The sequence below is a fragment of the Heterocephalus glaber genome, unplaced genomic scaffold, assembly GCF_053883595.1.
Source record: "Heterocephalus glaber isolate CG9 unplaced genomic scaffold, H.glaber_assembly_v1.0 deba00001509, whole genome shotgun sequence".
NCBI lineage: Eukaryota > Metazoa > Chordata > Mammalia > Rodentia > Bathyergidae > Heterocephalus > Heterocephalus glaber.
The window spans coordinates 19,009,595-19,031,394 of record NW_028258325.1 but is presented as its reverse complement, the minus strand read 5'-3'; the positions used below and the strand labels follow the sequence as shown (position 1 = coordinate 19,031,394).

At 49.0% G+C, this 21,800-nt stretch overlaps 2 protein-coding genes across 16 annotated transcripts in view; one reads left to right on the top strand and one right to left on the bottom strand.

The window, feature by feature from the left end:
• Positions 1–5,998, top strand: part of Ccdc149 (coiled-coil domain containing 149) — a 100,401-nt gene extending 94,403 nt beyond the window's left edge. For all 15 annotated transcript variants that reach the window (XM_013073126.3, XM_021260216.2, XM_087187416.1 and 12 more), the window contains one exon: positions 5,378–5,998. In XM_013073126.3, coding sequence (XP_012928580.3) covers positions 5,378–5,796 — 419 coding nt within the window. In that variant the 3' untranslated portion in view covers positions 5,797–5,998. The remainder of the gene's footprint in view (positions 1–5,377) is intronic.
• Positions 5,999–13,382: 7,384 nt separating this feature from the next.
• On the bottom strand, positions 13,383–19,637 carry Sod3 (superoxide dismutase 3). The gene is made up of 2 exons (XM_004847205.4): positions 19,469–19,637; positions 13,383–15,207 (listed from the first exon to the last, which is right to left on the bottom strand). Exon 2 carries the CDS (start codon positions 15,190–15,192, stop codon positions 14,458–14,460), a length of 735 nt encoding a protein of 244 aa, XP_004847262.1. The 5' UTR covers positions 15,193–15,207; positions 19,469–19,637; the 3' UTR covers positions 13,383–14,457.
• Positions 19,638–21,800: the final 2,163 nt, after the last annotated feature.

The window sequence follows — 21,800 nt, the reverse complement described above, 5'->3', positions numbered from 1 at the left end:
GAATAAGGTTAATTAATTTTTCAGGGGCACTAGAATATACTAGTAAGTGTCCTGGAAGAAGTAATTTCATAAGAGTAATTTCCAGAAGGAGTTTATTCATCTCATGTTGGTGAAAAATTTAGTTGAAGAAAGTACCATAATTTACTTCTTTTGAATAAAGCTTCCCCACAAGGCTGCAAGTTGCTCGTTCTGACTCACTGTGTCTCATGTCCCCTCTACAACCACCATAACAATTTTTGTTAGTACAAAATTTATGTTATTGCTTCCCTGAGCTACCTTCGATGTAGCTAAATGTGTGAATTAGAAATCTCTTTTTTTCCAGAAAATACCATTTTAAGAACTTTTAGGGTAGCAACCTGAATACAACCTGAAATGAATACTGTAAATTCAAAGATTACTCTCATATATTAAGGCATTGTGTATAAAGATGTGTGTTAAGATATTCACTTGTTCATGCATTCATGTATAAGTCCATATATTCACACCTTTAATGAGCTATATGAGTACCTACTGTAGAACACTGGCCAGTTTAAAAAAATTGACTGGGCAAGATTTTTTACTTAAGGTAGTTACAATTTGAGGGGGGAAACTACAAACCACCAAGTTCTCTAGGAGATCCAGACATACCCTTTTAGGAAGTCAGATACCGAAAATATGACTTGTGACTAGGTTTAATCAAAAAAGTTTCACAGAGGAGGTGGAGAAAGGGCTGACTCTTGCAGTTTGTCATTGGATATAGAGGGGAACTGTAGTCCTGGGGGAATCAACCACCTAAGCAAAGGCACTGGGGTAGGGTAGTGCCCCTTGAAGGGGTGATATGGCTGAAGGGCGGGGATAGAAGAACAGAAGTTGGGACATTGAGTAGAAAGGAGATGGGTGTTAGGGCATAGAGTGCCAGATTAAGAGCTTCAGCTTTGTTTTGGAGACACGAGCAGCTTTGAAGGTTTTATAGCTGGACAAAGGCATGGTGGGATTTGTACTTCAAGCTTACAGTGCTTCTCAGACCACGGTGTACACCCACATGCCCTGGGATCTTATTAAAACACAGATTCTGAACCTATAGATGTGGGTGAGGCCTGAGACCCTGCAAGTCCAGCAAGCTGCAAAGTTATGCTGCTGCTGCTGGTGCTGCTGGCCCCAGACCCCACTTTGAGCAGTGAAGCTTTAGGGAAGGCCTGTGGAGGTGGCTGGAAGCAAAGGAACCTGTGAGGATCTAACATGCATTGTTAGCCTGGCTGACCAGATGCAAATAGGCATTTTTTAAAAAACCAAGGCTTGTTTCATTCACTTATAAATCATGTATTCATTAAGACACAACAACATGTATTCATCAAGACATTAAGACAGGGCCCCGTTTCCAGGTACAACCCTTATGTAGAGAGTAATGTAGAGCTGCCTATGACTAAATACAGACTTTAGAAAGTATAAAGTGGATTTGGTTGGAAATCTGTAGCTGAGATTTATCTGTTGTCATAAAAAAAAATGAAATGACTTCTTTTCAATATGAAAAGCAAAACTGTGTCAGTAGGATTAGAGCTGTGGAGTTTGAGGTCAGCAGCCAGGACCTGCCTTGCTCAGTTGAAACCCACAGACTCCACCCCAGCGAAAGCAGAATGCTGTTCCCCAGGGCTCTGTCCTTCATCCTGCTAGTTTCATTTCAGTCCCACGGGCCATCTCATTTCACGATTTCATTTCTGTCGGAGTTTCTCAGAATTTTTTTTTTTAACCAGGGCTCAGCCATTTAAAAATTTTTTAAACTGTTTAATTGACACATAAACATTTTATATATTTATAGAATATAGTGTGACATTTCAATAAATGTAGAAAGATCAAGTTAGGGTAATTGGTATCTGGGACCTGAAATGTTTATTGTGTATGTGTGTGTTGGGAACATTCAAAATCCTCCCTGCAAGCTGCTTTGCAGTCTGCACATAAATGTTATCAACTATGTGGCCATTTTTAAGTTTCTTTTCTTTCTTTCTTTTTTTTTTTTTTCAGTACCAGGAATCGAACTTGGGACCTTGGGCTTGCGAGTCAGGCAGCAGAACCACTGAGCTAAATCCCCAGCCTTGGCTTTAAGTTTCTTAAAACTTGAAACACTTATTATGTAAATAAATGCTTTAAAAGGCATCTAGTTATTTAGTTAAATGTTTAAAAGCACATACTAGTCATATTCAGAAATACCTTTATGCATTGTATTAAAATTAAAATGGGTCACAGACATAATGATTGTATTGTAGAAGTTTTAAGCTGCATTTGAACACAATCAGGTAGAATTTTGCAGGCTGCACATCTTACTGTATGAGACTAGTAATACAAGCATGCAAAAAAAAGTGCTGCAAAAAAGTGAAATTGAATTTAAAGCTTTCCTCTACCCTTGCTTCCTACCCTGGTCCTCAGACTGTTCCCTGGGCCAACCTACATTTTTAGCCAACAGGTTGAGTATCCCTAATCTGAATTCTGAAATGCTCCAGAATCAGAAACTTTTTGGGTATCACAGGATACTACAGGTGGAAAATTCCGCACCTGGCCTTAGGTGACAGGTTGCAGTGAAAACACAGGTTAAAAATATAGTTTACTTCCAATATAGTTTACTTCCAATATTGTTGTGTATAAGGTACATATGAAACATAAGTGAATTTCATGTTTAGACTTTGGTCCCACCCCAAGAGATCTCATTATAGTGTGTGTATGCAAATATTCCAAAATCCAAAGAAGTCTGAAATCTGAGACACATCTGGTCCCAACATTTCCAATCGAGGATCTTCAACCTGTGCCTCTGGAAAGAATTTTACCACTCAGCAAATGTACTTCCAAGCATAATCCCCTGTTGGCAGCCCGTCAGATCCCTTCCAGGTTTCTACTATTAAAAGCAAGGTTGGAGTGAGTGTACAGAAACATGTGTTTTGAAATATATGGGGTGATAGCCGTAGATAGATTCCTAATAATAGAATCACTATGTCTGAGGATAAATGCTTTTAAGTTGTAGTAGATATTATCCAAATGGCCTATAAAACAATTTTACTACCTTCTGTTGTCTTACTTTATAGGATTGTACCTGTTTCCCTGTATCCTTAGCAATGCTGAGCTTTGTAAAACCTTTGAAATTGTGCCAATTTGATAGATGAAAAATTAAATCCTTTTGTAACTTTAATTGCTTTAATTATGAGTGATGTTATGAATTGTTTAATATTTAAAATGTTTAATATTTAAAATGTTTAATATCCATTTATTTTTCTGTGAATTGCCTGTCTTCATTCAATATTTGTTGAAAACTGGGCAATCAAATGAACAAATTCTACACACAATAGCACAGATAAATCTTACAAGCCTCATGTAGACAGCAAAAGGAGCCAGACACAAGCAAGCATGCCCAGTAAGGTTCCTGTATATAAAATTAAAGACCAGGTGAAACTCCTTCTGGTGTTCTAAGTAGGACTGTGGTTACCCTTGGTAGAGAAGTGACTAGGATGAGAGTCTGGCACACCAGACTGGGAAGTGTTTATAGGGAATTGGTGATTTTTTTTTCCATCCTGGTTGCTGGTTACATGAGTGTGTTCGCTTTGTGAAAATTCATTGTGCTTACTACACTTTGGATCTTAAATGTCTGCCAAAGGCCCTTTGAGGGAGACGTGGTCCTCAGGGAGGTACCACTGGGAGGTGGTGAGACCTTCATAAGGTGGAGCCTCGAGGGAGGTCTTTAGGTCGTTGGAGATGTGGGATTGAAAGGGATGGTAACATCAGCCTCTTCTTCACTCTGTCTTTCGCATCCTGGTCATGAGGCCAGCTGCCCCTCACATTCCCACCTTACATTCCCATGATGTGCTGCCCAGTCCGCAGCAATGGAGTCAACTGGTCACGGGCTGGGACTTCTAAACTTGAGCTGAAAGAAGCCTTCCTCTTTATAAGTTAGTCATTGTGGTGTCTCTTAGCAATGAAAGCTAACAAGCACAGAGTATTAAGATTTGTCCACATCTCTCCACAGATCTTATACTTCCATTAAAAAAGAAGAGTTAGGTGTAATGTTAAGCTATTCTTGAATGCTTAGAATGTGTTAGCATGTGGACAAGTCCAGTGTGATTCTTTTTCTCGTGGATTTAAGTTCTAGAATAAGAACTTGGTACATTGCCCAGCACAGAAGAGCACCCAGGAAATGTCAGCTGGGAGTGGTACATGCAGAGACTTGAAGGGCATGCCATGTGGCTGGGAGGACATGAGTATGTGACCAAACTGGGAAATGAGTCTGCAGAGGAAAGCAGGGGCAGATCAGAAGGGCCTTGCAGAAGATCCATGGGAAAGGAATCACAGTTGATCCTGAGTCAGCAAGGCTTTGATAAAAGGGTATAAGCAGGAAAACAGTCCTGGTTCGAACAAGCTCAGCTTCCTTCCTAAGCCTCCTGCAGCTCTGCAGCTCCCCACCACCCGGCTTGCACCCTGCACATGCACCTGCCTTCATCTGATAGCAAGCCCCCGACCACAGTGGGCGTCTCCTGCGGGTCCATCCAGGAGTACCAGGAAGTGCTCCCAGGGCCCTTGCTCCCTTGACCAGGACCTGTGTACAGGCTAGAACTGGCCCGCCTGTGGTTTGTCTGTGCTGTTTGCTTCATCACTGTTTGGCTTCTGGGAAACACAGAGCCTGGCATTGAGTGGACAACAGCCAAATAGTAAGAGCTGGCTCTACCCACCTGCCCCCAGTCTGGCTGGGCCTCTGTTGCTCATCAGATCTGGAAGGGACACCAGGGAGTCCTGCCCCTCACTTTGGGCCTGAGAACAGAGGCTACATGGGCTGTTCCGACCACAAAGCGAGTGAGCAGGGAAATGGGGAGACGATGCTGACCCACAGGACTCCTCCTGGTCTCCAGTCTCTAGTTGTAGCTCTAGAATTTCTATTATATAGATGAGTTTAGGAACAGGGATTTAGTGTGGAGGGGGGAAGCTGCTTCTACAAATAATCTTTTATTTGAAAGTCAGGAAACATCAGGGGCCTCATCAAAGAATGAGGTGCTGATGGAGAATGGGGGTGGCACTAAATTCCTCCCCAACTATCCTGCTTCCCTCCTTGAAGGCAGCTGGAAACTGTTCATTGCTAAAGAGCCTCAAATCTTCCCGGAGCTACCTAGACAAAACTTTTGTCCTCTATTTGAATATTTAATAGGACAAGGAGCCCCTCTTAGAGAGGCAGCCAGAGCCACCCAGGCCCCTCAGAGGATGGTTATGAACCCAGGCAGGTGTAGCCCCTGGGCTCCAGTGCCCAGCATGGAGCAGGTCCCTACCACAGGGCCACAGGAGTGATCTCTCTCGAGGATAGGTTGGCAGAGAGGCAGGGCAAGGGCTGAATGCTGCCAGAGGTTTGACACTGTCTTTGCTCTGCTTTCAGGGGAGCATCAGCAGCAGGAAGGAGATGAAAGTTGTGTTGCCACCGAGGCGTTGACAGCGCCTGAGGATGCTGGGAGGCCTACTGTTAGCTCCCCAGCAAACCTGAGCCACGGGAGCCAGCGCAAGCATTTTCATCCTTCATTACCCTGGCTACCTTCTGAGGAGGAAGAAGTAAACAGGCTCGGAAGGGAAATAATTAAATTGACAATGGAGCAGGCGGCAGCAGAACTGGAAGGGGTCAGGAGAGAGTGTCCCCTGGAGGGACGGGGGAGCCTGTCCCCCTTGGGCCTGGCCTCCAAGGGGAGCTCCCCCAGATCCCTCCTGGACAGCTTGGAGCTGGCCCAGCCAGCAGCTGAAGCGACTGTACTGGAAGATGGGAAAGGGATCTCAGAAGGTGGGGACACAAGCGTGCAAACATGAAGAGGAACAGAGTCCAATACGGTGACATTTTGCAGGCACCAGGGATGGCAAGAAAAGAATGAGGCGTCAGAATGTCTGCACAGGTCGCTTTCTCCTAAAACACCTCAGCCTTTGTGAGTGAGGAATGGCTCGGGTCCTTTTGCAAACTGTGACCATCCCGACGATGCCTGGGGGGTGTGATTTATTAAACGCGGGTCCTCAAGCTTCTCTGGTGTCATCTCTTTCTGCTGAGGATGTGCTGCTGTGAACAGGGCCAGGCTGCCATATGGCTGGTCTTCGGTGTCTGTCTTTGTGTCAGCATTTGTTTAATTAGAGATAAGATGTTTTTCTATTAGCATTTAATGTTGTTGATCAAAATTATGTGAAGAGCTGGAAATGGATGGAGTTTTGAGTCTGGTCTGGTAATGGGGAGGTGGCTGGACAGAAAGGTGTAACGGGGCGCAGTGTGCCTGGCAGGCCGTGGACCTCCCACGGGTGTTCTTGGCATCCTGCCACCAGCACTGTCTGTCAAGGAGCTGGCTGGTGGGTCGGAAGGGACTTGAGTGGCTGAGAAACTTGGGCTTCTGGTCGGAAAGCTATAGCCCCTGTTGAGGGCTGTTTGATACTGCTGGAGCTGAGTCTTCTAGCCTGTAAATCTGGGGGATTAATTGATGGGAAGTGGCAGAAGAGGAGGGTCTGGAACGACAAGGGGACTCCCTGTGGAGGTCCAATTCTTTGCTTCTGAGAAGAGATGAGAGCTAGAAGTAGAAATACTTGTTTGCTTTATTCAACCTGTGCTATCTGTAGGATTTTGAGGCCATTTGGGTTTGGGAAAGAGCAGGTTGTGGCGTTGGGTCAGTCTACTGTCCTACACCACCCAAACCTTGAACTCTTTCTCCTTCCACAGAATGTGCAGGCTATGTCCTCAGTGCCACTAGTACTGGGATTTGAAAGACCAGACACAGAGCTCATGGCCCTGGAGGGGAAAGAGAGAGGAAAACAAAAAGACCACATCCAGCTCAGTGTGAGGAGGGGACCGAGGGACCCAGGGCAAGGTCCAAGGGGAAGAAAGGAGGGACTGGCCATCGCTACCTGGTTCTTCTAGGGATGAGATTTAGCAGTTCCACGCAGCATCTGGGGCTGCAGGAAACTGCAGTGCCATCGAGCTGTGGACTTGCTAGGAGCTGGACCTAGTTCATTTCTCCCAGAGAGCCTGATACCAGATCCCACCGCTCAGAACACCTCGGAGAACCAGCGTCTCATCACAGACACCTTCCTGGTGAAAAAGAAAGGCTCCCAGGGCAGCAGAGGTTAGAAATTCACCCTAAAACCTGATGTGACAGGTGTCCTAGGTGTCACCTGCTTGTGGGAGGCCAGCCCACACCGACACTTCCCTGCCAGGTCACATCTCTGGTGACACTGCTGGCAGACATCACAGTGCCTGCTCAGGTGCACACTGTGGGGCCTCTGGCTGCTTTCTCCCAGCTCCCCAGAGGCCGCCTGCCTGGCAGAACAGGAGCGTGGTGGAGCTGGTGCCCTGCCGCTTTGGGGTGCAGGGACACACATGTGATCCCAGGACTCCACTCATCCTCCTCCATTCCACTGCACTCCCATCAAGTCCCCTCCTGGTGAGTCACTTCTGCAGCTGCAGTGCTCACCCAGTCCAGCACTCACAGAAGTAGCCACCCTGCTGGACTGGCCCTTGGCTGGCTGCAGTTGCTCAACGCTACTGCACAGAGCAACCAAAGGAAACAGCCAGACAATGCAGGAATTACACAAAGAAAAACTCTCACCCTACACAAGCTCTGGTTTGCCACACAGTCAGCCAGACGCACCTCTGCAGGGCCTGTCAATCACTTTCTGGAAAGTGGGCCTTGTAATAAAGCCTGACATGGCCTGTCGGGGCCAGGGAAACTGAGTCCCAGAGACGCTGGGGTTTGGGAAGCTGGGGCCAGAGGAGCTGCAGTTTTAACTGTGTGTGCCATCAGTCTGGATGGCTCTATGAGATGCAATGGGAGACAGATTTGATCTTGTCACATAGGTTACCATGGTGACACCGTTCACACGTGTGACACTGTCGTACCTCTGCCATCCCCACCGCGTGTGTTTCATTCCATAGCCATTGAAGGGAGATTTGGCAGTTACTCATGGTCGTCCTTTGTCTTTTTAAAGGTTGTTGTGAACGTGTGTAGCAATCTTCCCCCACTCCACCAGACAGCCCTGCACCAGCCACAGTACTCAGCAACAGGTCACACCTGCAGACACTTAAACAATAGGGAAGTAGATTCTACTGCATCACGAGAGCTTCGGAAGTAGAGCATCCTAAGACTGTTTCCTTCAAGAAAGACACTGATGATCTGAGTCTCAACTTTCCATCTCTGCTTGCCTCCATGTCAGCTACTTCTTCATGGTAACAAGATGGCTACAATGGCTCCAGGCATCGCTCATTCTCACATATATCCAAAGGCAGAAGGAATTTTCTCCCCACATGTGTATGTGTATGTTTCAATAGCGAGAAGCCCAGTTCCTGCCACCTTTCATTGCTCAGAATTGTCATATACCTGTGTCTAAAGCCAGTCTTCGACAAGAAGATGGTATGACGATGGGTTTAGGTGCATCAGGATTTACCCTCTGAATTGGGGAGGGGACTTGTCCTAGACACGTAACTACCAAAACAAAATCATGTCTTAGAGGTTTGGATTTAAGGAGACCTGAGTGGCATTGCCTCTGGGCCTCACACCTTCTCTTTGTCCCTGCGTTAAAAGCCAGAATATTAGGCTTGTTGAGGAAACCACATCTTCCCTCTCCCCTGGCTGCTCTGTGGTCGCCCTGAGTTGCAGAGGATTTGTCCCTACCTCTGCAGGCCTGCTGGTCCTCCTGAGACCCCAGCAGACTTTGGAGTGTGGATAAATGCCTCAGGATGGACATCTCCTAATGAACACTTGCTGGTGCGCTCTGCTCCCTGTGGCTGCTCTGCACCTGCCAGCTAAGCCACTAGGTGTGGAGTTTTACAGAGGCACATTTGTCTTTCTTTTGATTAAGGCCCAAGGAAAGGATCGGTGTTTGTAAAGCAGGCATTTCTCATCCCTGGCTCCTTCCCTTCCCGTGCCTCTCCTGCCCCCTTCCTTCCCCGTCTCTCTGCTTTCATGTCTACCACCACCCAAGCCTCACGGCCTAGGAGGCCCTGACCCGGTGCTGTTCTGCTCAGTTCACCCCACAGCCTCCTGTCTGTTGGCAACCGTAATAAACTGAATTCGTCTAGATTCCTCATTGTTGCTTTGCTCCCAAGCATACACCCCTGCCTCTACTCGAAGTTCTAGAAATGGGCTCTGCCATCAGCGGTTTAGATGTTGGAGAGTTTTGTGATGTGTTCCTCCCACTGGGAACGTGTGCACCAGTCAACTACAGAGCATGAGAGGTTTGGTTTCTAAGGAATTCCAAAGACCAGCTATTCGCCCATTGAGCTTTTCTCCCCCATCTTTCCGGCAACCCCATGGCTTTGCCCTTTGGGTTTTCTGTGCCTCTGAAAAGCAGGTGCTCTCCCGGTTTCCTGGCCTTCCCGGCACCCTGTGAGTGTCTGGTGCCCCACTTCTCTTTGGAAAAGGCCTCGTTTGGAGGACCTTCTCCCTCTATTTCATTCCAGAAGTCTCCATTTGGGATAATTTTTCTTGATAAAAACCAACGGTACCCCAGTTAGGGTGTCAAAAACTCCAAGCACTGCCCCCAGCCCACAGTTTTAATGCATTCCTTTCTCCCCAGATGGCTTTCTGAATGGAGAAAACTGCAGAGAGAGATGCAGCTAGGAACTCGGTAGTGAATCTAATTAGAAAGAGAAGCAGAGAAAAACAAGGACTCCTCTCTCGATACTATTGTTGTGCACAGAAACAAAGCCAAACGAGTCCATCCAGCATGAAGGCAATTTAAATTGAGAGATACAGATGTGCTGCTTTCTGTTCCTTATCACCTTTTTGCTAAACGAGTCTTTTTCTTCTGGATACATAGGGGGAGTCTGCATAGCACTGGGAAGTTTGACTTTGGAGAATCTATCTATGTGAGCTCAGGAGCACATTGTGGGATCTTAGCTGAGGCCAATGAGTCTATTAAATGTAAAACAGTTGACTTTAAAAACCAGCTGCTATTTTGTAGTTTTATGTAAAAAAAGAAGTAGCTTCTCTTCCTTTGCAGGCCTTGATGTATTAGGTTCTATGATCACCTTGTAGCACGACTATATCTTGTTCTTACTTGAAATAAAAATGTGATGATTTTCCTGATATAGGTGATTAATTATCTGTATTATTTGTGTCATTCTCAGCACTGAGCTTACAGCATATTGTAGAGACTTGTCAGTTGTACTCTGTCACCTAAAATTATTTGATCATATAGTAGCCATGAAAAATACAGTGAATGTAAAGATTTTATGCATTCAGTCAAAAAAGGCAGATCTAAAATCAGTTGGTTTATTTCCTGCAGTCTTTCAAGTTGACCAAAGTGCTCACTGATTTGCTCTATTTTCTTACGTTTTTAGTATTTCTGTGTATATGCACTAAAAAGCCCCAGTTGGAAAAAAAATTCACTGCAATTCTGAGAAAAAGCTTATCCTAAATATCTAAAGATAGCATTTCTAATTATTGTCTACATTGTGTTTAAACTATGCAAACTTGAGCATTATTCTCACTATACCAGCTGTGTCTAGGTAGAGTCATTACATCAAACGCTTCTAATTTTACAAAAAGAAATCAAAACAAGTGTGTGTTTAGGTCCCAGTGACAAATGCAAACCCTGTGACTCAAATGGGCAAACTGATTAGCAAGCTGGCTGGAAAGTCAAAACAGCAAATATAAGGAGATTAACAAAATAGATCTGTAAGATGAGAACAGCAAAAATAGACTCCAGGGGCCAAGTCGGGTCCAATGGGTGGGCTTGGTGACACACATAAGATTCTTTGCCAAGACCCAGATGTCTGCCTTCTGGCTCACAATCTTCTTCCTTTTAGGCCCCTCCCACCAAGAGCTATGATGGTGGAGCCCACCTCAGCTGCCTCTCCGGGCTTGCAGGAATTCTTCTTAGAAACCTCAGAGGTTTCCTTCACTTGGCTCCTTCTCATTGTGCGGCATTTGCTTCCTCACATAGTAGCCCAGTCTCTTGGTAGACTTGGTATTTTCCTGACTGTAGCCACTGTTATTAACTAGATCCTTATTAGTGTCATGTTATGCACTTCTCATGAATAACACTTGTATTCATCTTATACAATCATATACAATCCAGTATATGATCTTATTTTACAGGAAAGAAAACCTAGCCTCAGAGAAGTTAAGTGAGTTGTTTAGATCACACAGCATGGAAATGTAGCATTCAGGGTTCAAACAGGGCTTCTGACCACGAGGCCATGAAGTATAATCAAAATATACAATGAATGTTTATATTTTTAAGAATTACAGGGCCAGGGATTTAGCTCAGTGGTTCTGCCGCCTGCCTCGAAAGTGTAAGGACCTGAGTTCGATCCTGGTACCAAAAAAAAAAGAATCACAGTAAGAGACACATTGCCATTAATCTCCCTCTGGATCCTCCCCCTCACTTCAAACACACTCATCCCACTGTTCTTGCCACTTTCTGAAGCAGTTCCGGCAGTCCTATTTCTTGAGGGTCTTCAGTGCTACTGGCCTGGCTGCCTCCATGTCCTGAACTGATTCAAAACGTTTACCTTTCATGGTCATTTTGACTTTGGGAAAGAGCCAGAATTTGCATGGTACCAGATCTAGTGAATAAAGTGGATGAAGACACATTGTACGGTTTTTATTGCCATACTAGATGTGATGTGTGGTGTAGAGTATTGTCACGATGGAGAATGAAACCTTTTGGCCATTTCTGAGGCCATTTTCTAGGCACATCACTTCTGTCAAATAAAAACACGACGGTGCGTCCTCATCGACCTTATTCACTGGATCTGGCACTGTGCAACTTTTGGCTCTTCCCCACAGCCAAAATGACTATGCAAGGTAAACATTTCGAATCAGTTCAGGACACGGAGATAGCCACGGCACTACCACTAAAGACAAGAAAGAGGACTTCCAGAACAAGTGGCGAGAAGGATGAGATCAGTGTGTTCACAGCGAGGGGAAGCTTTCTGAGGGCCATTAACAGCAATGTATCTTTTACTGTAACGATCTTTCTTAAGCATTCATCACAGTTTTCGATCAAGCCCACTACATGCATCCCTTTGTCCTTACAGTGAACTACAATTGTGCTCTTGTGCTGTTATTTCCTCCTCCTTTCTTATCCCCGGGTCCCACAGGATAGTTTGCCGATCCCGTTCCCATGAACAGGCAGAACAGCAATGGAATGGGTCTGCATGGGTGTCTCCTCCGCTTTGTCCAGGGTCAAGGGTGGAGAAGAGGGAAACTAAGAGCAGAAGAAGGGATGAGCAGCACCAGCCCCTGTGGAAAAACAATCTGTGCCCCCTTATTGTCCTGGATTAACCCTAATCTGGAGAGCATCTGATTCCTCTCCACCATGTGTTCTTGGGGAACTGCAGCCTCGTTTTCTGGTAGAGACAGGCAAACACGTCCATTTAAGATCAAGATATTCAGAGGCTCTGTTCGCTGATTCCCTTTAGTGCCGAGTTGAGTTTCCAGTGAATATTTCACACCAGTAAGGACCAGTTGGCAGAGCAAAGGCAACAGCCTTTTTCTCCAGTTGTCACTTGAGTTCAAGAAAAGATTTTAAAATAACAAGTTAGTCCTAGTTCGAGGTAAAAATAACCACTGGGGATGGGTTTCTGGCTGTGGTTCAGTTTGACTCACAGCCTGATGAGCCCAGGAGAAATGGAAGTTGGGGGGGGGGGCATTGCAGCTGGGAAGGCAGCTACTCCAGGTGCTTCGGTTTGGTGGATGAAGATGTCCACGCAAGACTTTCTAGTCTATGTGCAGACGATAATTTTCATAAGGGGAGCTGGAACCCCCACCAACGCCCAGCCAAACTCAGCCTGCCCGGCTTCCACTTGCCTTTGCTGCTTCTTCTCCTGGAGCATGCTGACAGGTCCAGCTGCCAACACTCACCCACGGTGACCTGCCTGGGCACGTGGCTTCACTGGTGCCGTCTTAAGCCTGGGAAACAATGGACCCCTGGCTGAACACACTCCAGGCAGACATGAGCCCCCGCAGGCCCACGTGAGTCCCATCTGGCCTCATTCCGTCCCAGGCCAGGGGCTCCACTGGTAGAATCACTAACCCCAACGCTTCCTGCAAATGGGCTTTCCTCCCCCTGCTTTGGTTTCCACAGCTCTGGGACATGTATAATATCATATATATGGAACACATCCACATGCACACATACACACACACATACACCTGCACGCACACACACCAACACGGGCTGCTTTGCCTGATCTGATTCTGGTGATTCCCATCATGGGAATCCTTTGGAAAGGGCACAACAGTCAGTGACTGAACATTGTTCCAGCAGGGTTGGAGGAGGGAATAAGTCCTGCAAAGGTTTGGGAGATATCTTTTTGCCATCTCCAAAAAGAAAAAAAAGGAGGGAGGGAGGGAGGAAGGAAGTTGGTTGGAAGGGAAGACTCAAATAAAAAAAGGAACCAAGGGAGGCCTGGGTGCTGGACTGAATTACTGCGTTTTTACTGTGCAACAGAGATTGCCAAAGATCCTAAGGTGCAGGTCTCCTAGGGTGGTGGTGTTGGGGAAGCAGCAGAAGACTGAGGGTAGGGGTGGGGGTAACTCCGGGCCGCACCACCAGACTGGTGATGAGCAGGAAAGGGTCGCTAGGCAACTGGGGTGGAGTCTCCCAGGGCCAAGGAGGAGCCCACAGGGAGGTCTTCATTCCTCAGAGCAGAGAGGGCTCTCAGGGGTCATTAGTGGGGGCGGTGTGGACTACGGTACAGGAGGGAGAGGGACCTCAGTCGGAGGCACCCAGGTGGATGTGTATTTCGGCACATCTGGGCAGGGTCCTGAGAGTTACTGGGGGGGGGGGGGCTTGGAGCTCGTGGGTGGCCCTCAGGGTGGGGGAGGGAGGCATCTTGGTCCACGAGGAGAAAGGTGTGTCTGGGTACAAAGGGAGAGGCGCTCGAAGACTGAGAGGACCTAGGGGCAGACAGAGTTTTCTCTGCACACACAGGCTGTCGGGGTCCATGGTGGGAGTGTCTCTAGTACGGAGAGTATCTCCAGTGTGGACGCTCTGCGGGTTCATGAGGGTGTCCGGGTGGGGAGGACCCTTGGGGTACACTGGGGTGTTCTGGGCACGGAGGGGTCTCCGGGTACGCGGGGGTCTCGGGTGCACATGGTTGTCTAGGCAGGGAGGACACTCTGGTGGGCAGGAGTGTCCTAGTGGGGGTCTTGGGGCACAGGGGAGTGTACGGGGGTGTCTCCGCTCCGAGGGTCTCCGAGTGCGCGGGAGGGGGTGTCCTGGAAGGGAGGGCTTTGGGGGCACACGAATGTGACTGGGTTGGAGGCCTCTGGGGGTGCAGGAGAGCGTGTTGGGGTGTCCTGGGAGGGGCCCGTGGGGTGTGTTGTGTCTCACGTGGTTGTCCTGGCAGGGAGGACTCTCGGGGCTCAAAGGGGTCTCCGGGTGCCCAGGTGTTTGGCGAGGGTAGGGCGCTGGGGAGCCGGGGTGCGTGGGGTGTCCTGGGCAGGGCGGGCGGTGGGCTCCTGATGCGCGCTGGAGCCCGCAGGCCTATGCTGTCTTGCGCCCGCTGTCGCGCCGCCTCTTCTTGCGCTCCGCGTGCTCCCGCGCCTGACGCGCCCAGGCCTCGGGGCCCCCCGCGCCCACCACGCAGCAGGCGAGCCTGGGCCCCGCGTTGCCGTTCTCCACGCTGGCCGGGGTGTCGCCGCGGCCGAGGTCGTCCTCGCCGGCGTGGACCACCACGGCGCGGCCCACGATGGAGTGAGGGCCGGCCAGCGAGGCGGGGAGGCCGGCCTGGTACTTCCAGAGGCGGCCGTCGCGCACGACGAAGTTGCCGAAGTCGCCAGGGTGCTGCGGGTGCGGCACGGACAGCGGGTTGTAGTGGGGCCCGGTGGAGTCGCAGCCCTGGCTCAGGTCGCCGAACCGGTGCACGTGGATGGCGCGTTTGGAGCTGTTGGCCTCCTCGGGGAAGCCCTCCAGGTCGAAGAAGGCTTCGAGCCTGGCCCCGGGCCCGGGCTGCCGGAAGAGGACCAGGCCGCTCACGCGGGGCTGCTCGGCGTCCAGAGTGGCGGATGGCTGCATGTGGCACACTGCGTGGAGCCCCACGTCTGGCCCGCCGGCGGCCTCCCGCCACTGCGTCAGCTCCTGCCAGATGTCTGTCACCTTGGTGTGCATGTCGTGGATCTGCTCCATCAGCTCGGGGCTGGGCTTCGCCAGGTCCGTGACGCTCAGGGTGTGCACGGCTGGGGCTGCCAGAAGCAGGCAGCCACACAGCAAAGCCAGCATGGCCGGGGTCTGCACCTAAGGGGAGCCCGGCAGGGACGGGCAGAGTATGCTCGGTCACTTGAAATAGTCTCAGAGGCCCTACCCCGGTCAGATCCACCTCATCCCACCTCCCAGGGCCCCCAAAGGCCTTCCTGGCCCAGCAGACATTCGTTTGGCAGATGTCTCTCTGGGGCCTGTTTTATCTCCAGGGGACTGGGCGAGGTGCAGGGCTTGTAAAAATGGTGAGACCCCCACCTGGAGAAGCTCACAGGGCTCTGGTGCTCTTGAGTCCTGCTCACCAGCGTGGAGGGAGAGTCAGGGCCACCCAGGTGTCTGGGGCCCTTCCAGGCTCAGCCTCCTAGTCTCCCTGCCTGACACATTGTTTCCACATCCTGCCAGTGACAGCCAGGAAACCTGCCTTAGGAGATACAAATTCAGGCCTAATCATAGGTACCCCTGGCACCTGGGCCCACACCAGGAAATAGACACATAACCTTGAGGGAGGTTGAGAGGGGTCACCTAAGGGAGTGGCAGGCAGGGCACCAAGCCATTCCAATGAAATCCTGTGATTGAAGTTGGAGCCTTGGTGCTGGGGTAAGAGAGAAAGTCGTGCTCATCCCCATGGGGGTCTCCAGAAAGGATTCCCAGAGGAGATGCCTTCTGAGTTGGGGTCTACCAGATGAATAGGAGTTTTCCAGCTAAGCAGGAAGGCCATTTCAGGCAGGAGGCATTTCAGGACATGCTTATGGGAATGAAAGGGCAGCTTTTGGGGGCTGGGGGAAGCTCACTGTGGTCAGAGCACAACCTCTGTGACTATAGACAATGGAGGCTCAGGAGGAAACTTTGAGCCAGGAACAGAGGGGCAGCTTTGCTGTGTTAAGGGTTGGAGCAGGTGTGTGTATGGTGGCCAGGGCTGGTGTGGGAGGAGGTGTCTGAGCAGAGAAGTGGGTAATGACAGCATTTAAAAGTTCAGCATTGGGTGCTAGGAGACAGGATTTTGAATGTCCTCACCACAAAGAAATGAGAAGTGAAGAGACAAATGTGCCCCTTCATATGTAGTGAACATGACACGGTATCAGAGGTATCAAACTGTCACTGGGCACCTATGAATATGCACAGTTATTATGTCAGTTAAAATTGCTCAAAAATGTTGAAAGTTCACTAAGTCTTAAGGAGGAAAGGACAAAGTCTGGGCCTTGTGGATGGAGAGGATGGGGAGGTTGATGGGACTCATCCGTCTAGGGACAGAGACACAGCAAAGCCAAGAGAGATCCTAAGGCAGGTGGAAATGTCTTGAGCTTTTCCAAAAGCAAGAGGGCTGAGGGCTGAGTGGCACCGGCAGGAAGGGAGAGCGAGCAGTGGAGGGTGGCTGAGGTTTCTAGCAGGGGACACCAGTGGGGGACAGATGGTGGCCCAGGCTGAGAGAAGATGCAAGCTGGCGCCTGCCGACAGTGCAGTGTTAGGGCGCAGATGATCAGAATCTTGGTCTGGGGAGGGGATCTCCCCGGGGAGGGAGATGAGCAGGCCGACTGTTGACTCCACATCAGAGTCTGGCTTTTAAAACCAGCTGCTTGGCCCCACCCAGGAGGTTCTAATTCAGTGGGGTGGGGGCTTCTTTGTGTAAAGAGAAGCTCAAAGATTCTGGGGCCTGGCAAGGAGTTGTGGAGTCAGGTCCAGGTTTGAATCTCAATGACATCAGCCATGGTGCAGCCTCAGTTTCAGTGAAAGCCTGGTGTTCCAGGGCACCCCTCCTACTCTGTGGATTCCAAGGTCTGTGGGTGCTCAAGTGCATTATGTAAAGCACCAGAGTATTCACACATAACCTACACACATCTTCCCCTACACTTTAAAGCATCTCTAGGTTACTTGTTACATTTATGTAAATGCTGTGTATATAGTTGTGATGCTGTATTTTTTGGAGAATAATGAGAAAAAAGTCTGTACATGTTCAGTACAGACATAGTTTGTTTTTTCCCAAGTACAGTGCACCCTTAACTTATGAACTCAATTCATTCTCGAGGCCTGTTTGTAACTCAGTTTGGTCAACTGAAGGTTCAGGCTCCTCTACACGGCCTTCAAAGTCTCTCTCCTGTACACAGGCAGATCTCAGAGTCCTTAGACAGACATTGGCCCAGGATTTCTCATTTAACCCCACACAGGAAAGGATGTTGTAATATTCCTTCCAGAACTCTTTAAGGGTTAAATCTGTATCTGAGAACATCTGGAAGGATAAGCAGCCGGTATTTGGGTTGTAACTCAAGACTTTGTGCCTAAGTTAAAAACTAAAATTCCAGTCATAACCCAAGTTATTTGTATGTCAGGCCAGTCAAAACTTGAAGGTCCATGGGCCGGGGATTTTGCTCAGTGGTTCTGCGGCCTGCCTCGAAAGCGCAAGGTCCCGAGTTTGATCCCTGGTACCAAAAAACAAAAAAAATCCTTGAGGGTCCATTTTCCATCTGAGGTTGGTTAAATCCACAGATGCAGAATCCACAGGTCCAGAGGGCCAACTCTCCTATGAGCTCTAGGGCTGCTAACTTTCTAGCCTCAGGCTCCTTCCTTGTGAAATAAGGCCAGTCACACCACTGAGGAGCACGCTGAGGACTAAGTGATATATTTATAAGCCAGACAATTTTCCACATTTTAATACCTGTCCAGAGGGATTCATGATGCCTCTGAAAAACTAGTCTGAAGGTCGAATGCACTTTCAAGGGCCTTCACCAACTCCAAAGTAGGTGCGATTTACAAAAACAAATCCAGGATTGGGTCTGGCTTCTTTGCAGAACCATCATGGGAAGGCTATTTAGTATGGCAATTACAAGAATGGATTCTGGAACTCACTTCATGAATTGAAAGCCTGACTGTCCCTTAAGCTCTAAGAGTTAGCTGTCATTGTCATATTTTGTACAGAGCAGCAGAGTAAATGCCGGACTGCAAACTATCCATGGGCCTGCCTCCCCTCTGAGCCTGAGCTTTCTCATCTGGAGCTGGGGTAGTAACGTTCACCCTAGCAGTTTGCTGACAGGCTGAAAAGAGAGGCTTAGGATTGCTAAAATTCAGTCTGCTCTGAGCCTCCATGCCAGTTCAGGCCCCACATCACAAAGCACCCAGCTAGGGCCTCTGGCTCGGACCCAGGTGTGTGGAGTTCCTCAGCAGAGAAGCTGCTGATAGACACTGGGACCTCAGCCGAGAAAGCCACAGAAACCATAGAAGTGGCACATGCCCAGCCAACTCTCCAAGGAGTAGGAGAGAAAGTGACATCCAGGGGCCCAGCCTCTGACATGGGCTGGCCTACTACTAAAGCCTTGCCTCAGGAGCGGGCAGGGGACTTCCCCGGAGCTCTCCCAGTGGGGATCTCCTCCTGGGGCTTCACTGATGCCCAGCAGGGCTCTGCCCCGAAAAAATTTTCCTTCAAAGCAGACAGCAAAAATCAGGCTGTCTGGGGTGTCTGTGGGCTTTGTCTTTCAGGAAATACTAAGGAGCTGTTTTTAAGGGCATTCGAAGGAGCTGTTTTTCTGTTAAATCGAAAAAAGAAAGAAAATAAGAAAAAGAAAATGCTTCCTACACCCAGGTAAACTCTGGCTCCTACTTTTGTAGGTTTTTGCTCTCTGTCCTGGGGGCCCCTGTGAGGGGCCCAGCCTTCTGGGACAGCCCCCTGCCCGGTTTCGTGGTGAATGCACCAACTGTTTTCTTCAGAGTCTGTGCATGCTCTGAGGAGGATGATAAGGCTATCAGAGAGAAGCCGCAGAGGCCCTTGTCCTGAACCAAAGGAAGGCACCAAGCCTGTACCTCCCTCTTGGCTCAGTATCTGCAAGAATTTGAGCACTGAAAACTCCTCCTGAGCCTCGGGTGAGTTTTCAGCCCTCAACCCACTCCCAGAAGGAGCCCTTGGTGGGAGCTGGAGGTGGCTGGGCCAGGCCCTCGGCTTCATGCCTGTCCTAAGCATTGGCTGTCTAGGGTACCTGCTGTTCCTCAGTAGCTCTGACCCCGAAGCCAGGCAACCTCCAGTGTGGCAGCTCTGAGAAATCTGCGTCTCATGATTTCCTTTTCCTGATGCTCAAGTCCTCTTGGACTGGCATTTTCAGGGCTGGAAGGCCAAACAGCTTCTTCCTCCTACCTATTGCCTTCCTCCCCATAGCGTCACTCCCCCTCCAGAGCAGCCAGGCCTGTCCTTAAGTGTTTCTTGCCCCTGAACATGGCCGAGTCCATTCCCAAGATGAGGCCCCCTGCCCAACCTAGCTGGCAGCTGTTAAGAAGCATACACCGAGAAGAACAGAACGATCCTCATCTTGGCACCCACCTGGCCAGCCCTTCTTGGAGACCTTTCCTCCTGCTGAGTGGGAGCAGCACCAGTGGCGACTGCAGGAATTCAAGCCGCCTCTTGGGCTGGGTTGTTTGTGAGCTGAGGGGAGCCAGCCCCAGGGAGTGGTCAGCAGGAGGGAAGAAGGTCATTGGGCCCGTTCAGGGAGGAAAAGCCGGCCAGATGTCCCTTGTTGCAAAATCGTCCCACCTCCTCCTCCTCTGTCCCCACCGCCCTGTCCCTTCCCATCCTCGGCTCCCTTGCCAAGTCTTTCTCATGACGTCCCTCGCTTCTGCAGATGTAGCCTGTGACCTTTAGCACGCAGCAGGGAAATAAACACGAGAAAGAAAATAGTCTGGTTAGAGAGGTGTACAATGACTGCTTTATGAGTAGCCTTCTATTTTCCTCTGATTTCCTCAGCTGTTGGCTTATTTTTGCTGGATGCTGGTACGTATTTAAGACAAACACAGGCTCTTGGCAATTGTATGAGTGATGTTTTCTCCAGAACTTGGCGGCCCTATGAAGAGGTGAGCAGCACAGGTACAGTGCAGAGCTCTGGCTTTGTTGCCTCCTAGCTGTGTGCTCCTGACCCCTGACACCTTCCCTGTGCCTCCCTTGCAGCATCTGTCAAATGGGCATGTGACATTGGCCATCCTTCGAGATCACTGTGCGGATGAAACGAGACTGTCACACAAGGGGTGCAAACCTAAGTAATGACATTAGTATGTCATAAATAATGACAATAACAGTAATGCCACTGTCATTGTCACTGTTGTTTTTAAAATGACAGAGGAGCCTTTTAAAAGGGTACCTGGTCTGGGGCAACCAGCAGCGTTTCCCTTCACGAAGTCCTTTTCTCTGCTGCTGCCACCAACTCTTCTCAATCACAGCAGCTTTTCCAGAAATAGAAGGCTTTCTTTCCCAGAAAAGCCCACAAGGGAGGAGGCAGCTTGCTGCTGCCTGTCTGTCCTCCTGGGTCCCTTCAACAAATGGCCATTGGGTGCTCACCCCCTGCCAGGCTGTGCACTGGAGGAAAAAGGCTGTGACATGCTGTGCATTGGGGACCCAGAGCTGCAGAAGCCCTGGCCCCTGGGGGTGCACACTGTGAGAAAAGAGAGAACTGCAGCATGGATGGTGGGGAGTGCGGCTAGGGAAGGAGGGGCAGGGCCCCCTGGGATCCTCCACACCAGCCCTGGCAGCAGGAAAGCTTGTTGGATAATAGAGGCCTCTGCGCCCCACCTGGGCCAGATGAATTGATCACAATGGATGCTTCCTGAAATACTTAGTTTTAAAAGCCAGGGATCTTGATGAGCAACCAGGTTTGGGAGCCCATGGTTGGCAGAAAAATCTCAAATGAAAGATTTTCATCCAGAGGCAGCCATTCCAGAAGATAAGATGGAGAATTCCAGGACTCAGGACTTTCGGCCCTCTACCCTGCTTGGTCCTCAGGCTGAGGACTTGGACACATCAGTTCAGTCCTGCACTTCTGCATTCTGTAGGTGGGCGTGGCTGTCCTCCACAAATGAGCTTGCATTCTGTGGGTGGGCGTGGTTGTCCTCCACGAATGAGCTTCTGAGTTCCCGATGCCACCTACAAGCCCCCCCCATAGCCCTCTCATTGTGAATCATTCATCCAATTAAAAAAATATTTATTTTCATTCAGTTCTCAAAATAGCTCTATAAGATCATAGCTACTGTTTTGTTTAGAGTAATTGTATTCCTTTTAAGGTCCAAGAAAGCGCTACCCTTGCTCTGTTCTGGAATTTCCTTCTGAGAAGCCACTTTCAGTCTCAAAAGTGGTGTTGCCTTCACCCCTTGCTGCAAGTGGCTTGGGGATGATCTATTCAGGGACAATGAGATGCTGTGACATTTTTGCTTGGCTGTTAAAAGAGAAATAGCTTTTCTTTCCTACTGGACTTGAAACTAGAAGGAAAGACTGGAAGTACTGTGGCCACCATATTCCACTAAGGGAGAACCCTTTTGAGGATAAGGCCAACATAGAAGGAAGTAGAATAAAACTAGAGTGAAATCTGGACTAGGTGGCAGTGTTTGAGCCCCTGGATCTAGCCATACCTGAAGCTCTGTTTTCATTTTGTAAGTCAATATATTCTCAATTTGCTTAGATTGTTTGGATTGAATTTTCTAAACTTGCGACTGAACATTTTACAAAGCACTTTCTCAGATAGTAGTTTATTTAATGCTTGCAATAAATTTGTAGAGTTGATACTAATCAGTTGACTTTATTAATAAAGAAGTTCAGGGAAAAAAATGGGCCAAAGTTGCAGACATGCAAAATGGCAAAGTTAAGATTTAAAACCTTGGACCCTGAATCT

Excerpts from the sequence above, each read along its gene's own strand:
- Sod3 (XM_004847205.4), bottom strand. The coding sequence starts at position 15,192 with ATGCTGGCTTTGCTGTGTGGCTGCCTGCTTCTGGCAGCCCCAGCCGTG.